Source organism: Halyomorpha halys, unplaced genomic scaffold (genome assembly GCF_000696795.3).
Source record: "Halyomorpha halys isolate HHAL.00 unplaced genomic scaffold, Hhal_1.1 Scaffold98.1, whole genome shotgun sequence".
In the NCBI taxonomy this organism is placed as follows: domain Eukaryota; kingdom Metazoa; phylum Arthropoda; class Insecta; order Hemiptera; family Pentatomidae; genus Halyomorpha; species Halyomorpha halys.
In genome coordinates, this window is record NW_027107309.1 from 1,976,529 (window position 1) to 1,981,796 (window position 5,268).

General features: G+C 29.8%; 1 protein-coding gene across 2 annotated transcripts in view; it reads left to right on the forward strand.

The window, feature by feature from the left end:
* Positions 1-4,229, forward strand: part of eIF3l (eukaryotic translation initiation factor 3 subunit l) — a 9,973-nt gene extending 5,744 nt beyond the window's left edge. For both annotated transcript variants that reach the window (XM_014415348.3, XM_014415347.2), the window contains exons 9-12: positions 2,362-2,508; positions 2,774-2,937; positions 3,316-3,508; positions 4,052-4,229. In XM_014415348.3, the coding sequence (XP_014270834.1) occupies positions 2,362-2,508; positions 2,774-2,937; positions 3,316-3,508; positions 4,052-4,186 (639 nt within the window). In that variant the 3' untranslated portion in view covers positions 4,187-4,229. The remainder of the gene's footprint in view (positions 1-2,361; positions 2,509-2,773; positions 2,938-3,315; positions 3,509-4,051) is intronic.
* The last annotated feature ends 1,039 nt before the right edge of the window (positions 4,230-5,268 follow it).

Consider the following 5,268-nt stretch of genomic DNA (forward strand, 5'->3'; position numbering starts at 1 on the left):
TATATATATATATATATACATACATACATACATACATACAATATAAAAGGCGACTACAAATAATTTGAAAGATATAAGAATATAAAACATATAGGAGAAAAAATGTATATACATCAATAAATTATCCAAAGAAAAGCAAAGTGCTGATAAATGAAAATAAATCCCCTCACCTCTGGACTCAAAATAGCTCCTGAATGGATAACTCATATGTAAAATTAAAAATAACAGGTAACCTTAAAATACCAAAGGTAGTAAAAGGTAAGACACAACACGAATTACTTTTCTTTCTTACACAGTAATGCACTACTAATTCACATTTTATTTCTGGTTTTTTTTAGAGGGTTCGGAAAAAAAAAAAAAAAAAAAAAAAAAAAAATGAAAATAAATAATGCAAGTAGTAAAAAAATAAATACACTTATAAATTATAACATTAATATTGTTTTAATAAATTAATTATTTGGGAATATGCTGGGGATAAGTTTTATTTACTGGTTTTTAAATTGACGGTAGATATAAAAATTTTCAGAGATTTTTTTTGTCACAGTTGCAGACTGTAGTAGGTACAGAAGTTTTGTTAAAATAAAAGGAATGGTTTAAAGCTAAGGAGTATTATGAAAGTTTTGAGACAGAATAATTATGGAAAAAGACAGAATATTTGTGTTGTGTGATATAGTATTTTAGGAGATTTTTTGTTTCACCAATGTAAGAGGAATTGCAATTGGGAGTAATCACCCTTATTAATTTTTGGAACCTTGTTTATTGAATAGGCCAGCTTTACCTTCGGTGGATCTTCTCTTGCCTTTTGCAGAACATCTACATAGGACAGGCTTTCCGATATCTTAAAAATTATAGTGTCAGGTCTTGAGGTGTTCTTTATGTCTAACTACCAGTCTTAGAGAGCTATTTACTTTCTACTTTCTGTTTCTGTTCTTTTTATTGGTGTTTCTGATCTTCCTGAGTTTTATGTTTCTCCTTAACTTTACACTCTTCCCCTTAGTGTCCACTAAAGAATGTGTGGTAATTGTCGTTTGGATCTTGAGCTAGTTCAACATTCTTTCTTGATGGAGTAAGCTGCATTGTTTAGCTTCTAGCTTAGTATGCTTCTACAGTTTCGATAGGGGGAGCAGCTGTTTCCAAGTAAAGTCAACTATTATCAACTTTTCAAAGTAAAATTGGATTATACTGGCATAACTGTTTATCTCGCCATAAACGTTATGCTTCATACAAATAATAGAGAGAAGTTCTTTTATGCTAAGCCCTAGATTCTGTATCGCCTCTAAAGTAGTTAATCTTGTAGCATGGGATGCTACAATAGTCAAGTCAAACCATTGCAGCACTGCGGTTGTACGATTACAATGCCGGGAATCCGCTTTCACATTTCCTTTTGATGCTGGTACTAGGGTTCTGTGCCCATGCACCGTAAAACACTAGTCAATATTATCTTCCATCATGATTAATTTCAGCTAAGGGCATTTTATACAACTTACCATTTGTGATGCACACCTAGTTTTGGTCTACCCCGGGTATTTTATTTCTTTGGTACTCGCCATATCTGATATCTCTTATCCATCACCTGGGAAGATGTCCAATGGGAGACAAGCAACTTTATACGAGTGTGTGTGTATATCTGTTTCGTTGTAGGGTTTAAATATAAATTTTTTCCTTATTTGTATAATATAAATTTATAAATTATTTTATATTAAACATAGTAGCTGGATAGCAGACTTATCAATTTTGACTTGTAATTATACATAGTTTTCATTAAAGTAACCAAAAATTGGGGTGAGATAACTGCCTTTTTTTCTCCTCTTGGGCTCTTGTACTATATAGACCTAAGTGTTTCTGGTTTTATAATAAAGGATTCTCTTCAATGTTTTAATATGACAATTAAACTTGGAATTTGTCAATGAAAGTGATAACTATCATCACTATTACTAGTTTTTTACTTTTACATACATATATGGATTATCCAGTAAGGGGAAGTGTTCCGATCGTACAATATTTCGAATTACAGTTTTTGGTAGAAATAAATGTTTTCAGGTCTCCGAGTCCAAACAACTTCTCAAAATGGTCTGTATATAAATAACGAAAAGTTTTACAAAACTGAAATTACGTATTTAAGGCGGGTATATGCTTATGAAATAACGACCAGTTTCCATTGTTAGTAAAAATAAAAAAAATAAAAATATTAAATATTAAAGAATTTCATAAATAATTAAAGGTGATTCAAAAAAAAATAGAGACAGGAGTTCGATTTGGGAAAAACAGAACTACCTATTTCTTCCGATCCCATTCATATCTACACAGTTTCGTTATTGTATATAGTATATTATTACTTATGTTTCTTTCTACATTTTACAGATAAACAAGCAAACCGACCAAATGTACAATCTTCTAGCGATGTGCTTGGTCCTACACCCACAGTGCATTGACGAGTCTATCCAGCAGGCCCTTCGTGAGAAAGGCTACCATGAGAAGATGTACAAGATGCAGTATGGAGATTTGACGGTTAGGAAAACATGATTAATTGATCTTATTATTTATTTATTCCAGTCTTTTTCATTTATGAGTATATCTTAAATTTAACTAACATTCTATATGTTTTTGTCATAAATTCTGAATTTCCAAGCACTGTTTAATTTCTGGTTATTAAAATTGTATTTATATTTGATTCTATCTCATCGGAGTAACTATTACATAATTATTTTCAATAATAATTTAGTCTGTACTAATGTTATTCTCAAACTTACTAATTCTTAATGATTTTGTTTAGGAATTCGAGAACTGTTTCTTGTTTGCTTGTCCTAAATTTCTTTCACCATCACCACCTCCAACTGATGCTCTACCAGATGATTATACTAAGGAACCCATGAGGCATCAAACACAAGTGTTCATGGATGAAGTGAAGCAGCAGAAGATGATTCCAACAATCAGAAGGTTATTAATCTTGCAAGATACTCTTTGTGTTAATGTGGAAATGATAATATTATTGAAGTGTCATTTACTACAAGTTCAAATGTGTTTTAGATGTTGGTTAAAGTTAAATAACTCTCAAAGCATTCTGTAGAATGTTTTGGAGTGTCTATTTTCCTAGAAGTAATAAACGCTACCAATTTCAAGCTCTTGGCAAAAATTTTATTTTATTTTTTTTTTAAATTCTATCATCTTATTAAATATCGTAGTTTCACATGACTTTTACTATTTTACTCTCACATGATGTTATGATTTTATTAATTTATTTCTTATTGTTAGTTAAACATTTTATTTAATATTATACATCTATAAGATTATTAAATTTAATTTAAATATTTACAGCTATTTGAAACTCTACACTACTCTTCCACTGAGCAAACTTGCTACCTTCATGAGTCACGCTTCAGGACAAGACCTCCAAAGTGAAATAGCTGCTCTGAGAACCCACTTGCTTTGTTTTAAGCACAAGATGAAGAATATTGTGTGGACCAAAGGAACTTCTGGGCTTGAAGGTTCTTTCCAGTCTGGATCAGAGGTATATATTTTGTTCATGTTTACATAATAATAATAATAATAATACAAAACCTTACTTTGACCGCGTATGAAAGGTTTAAAGATCAGGTTTTTTCCTCAAAATATTGATGTTTTTGGTATCCTGTTTATGAAGGGTTATGTACCTCAAATAAGTTTTCCTAATGGATATTGAGTTTCTATAATTGCCTGAATATTTCTGAAAATTACTACCTTGTGTTCATTCATCTTTCGATTTCTCTGATTTCATTAAGTTTTTGTTTTTAATAATTACCTTGTAATTAAAGAGCTATAATTTTTTCCAAATTATTTATCTACCCTCGGTAAATAAACATAGATTTATTTATCTATATTATACATAATCATAATATAGGATTTATTACATTTTTTTGATATTAACAAAACAAATCAAGTTTAATGTTCCTTATATAATATAGTATTATATTTCTTAAGTAATACGTCCTTATATAGTTATAGAATCCATATAATAACTATTATTTTATTTTTAACTTTAATGATGCAACTAACTTCAGCTATTTGCCTCCAGTTGGACTTTTACATCGATGGTGATATGATCCACATTGCCGATACGAAAGTGGCCAACAGGTTTGGTGACTTCTTCATTAGAAAAATTCTCAAGTTCCAAGAACTCAACAGGAAATTACATTCCATCAAGATATAATAGTATTATATAATGCTTGGATAAATTATATCGTTTATTTTTATTTTTTCCTTGTTTCTATAAATTTTTATATTTAAAATTAAATTTAAACTGTTCAAATACCATTTTCACATCCTGTTTCCTTTAAGAAAACAAAACGAAAAATAGGCACAGTTGTGCTTATCCAGCAAAGTTATAATTTAAAGTTGTGTAAGTTATTATTTAACTTACCTGATCACTATGAGGTAAATTTCTTCTAGTTTGTACACTCGTTGTCATGGCATATTGCATTAATTTCACCCTGTCTTTAATTTTAACCCACAGAATGAAAGTTGGTCTGTGGGAACCATTGCGGTATGTTTTTTGAACTAATGTTCTTATTTTAGGCCACATATTTCATTTCAAAATAAATAAATGCATAATATATTGAACGGATAATGTGTGTATTTGTTTCCTATATAAACTAAACAAATAGTGTTACTGAATCCGACAAACCCATTTGCCTGGTACCTATCATGTTGTTTTTTAAGTGCTTTGGGTCAGAAATCTATTCATTACACCTCCCAATAGATTAAGGGGGTGGATTAAAGATGATTCTGTCGTAAACTTATGAACTTTTTAAAAAATTTCTCTAGTGAATTTTCAAACACCATCCTTGACAACAGGGAAAAAAAATCTGATCTAATAGCATTCTTCAAAAGAAGTTTTTTCTTTGTTTTACACTAATCCTATGAGAAAATAGTTTTATTTTTATTTTATAGCAGCATTCTCTGGTGAATTGGCTACAATCTGTAATTCTGATTCTTTAATTATGTTGAAATTAAATGTCTACCTGACTGATCAAAATTTTCTTTATATTCAAGTTCATTAAATAAAATCAGATAATTAGCTTATTTCACATTTTGAGGGGGGAATATTAATGAAATGATTTATGTGAAAATGGTATAGAAAATAAAAAGCAAAATTGTTTCAAAATTCAGTTTCTTGTAAGAATTCCTCATCATAATCACGATGGACATTTGAGTCTCGTCTGCTGGTTGAAAAAACTATTATCATGATGATGGATTCTTACAGAACATTTAATTCTGAAAAGATTTTGTCCT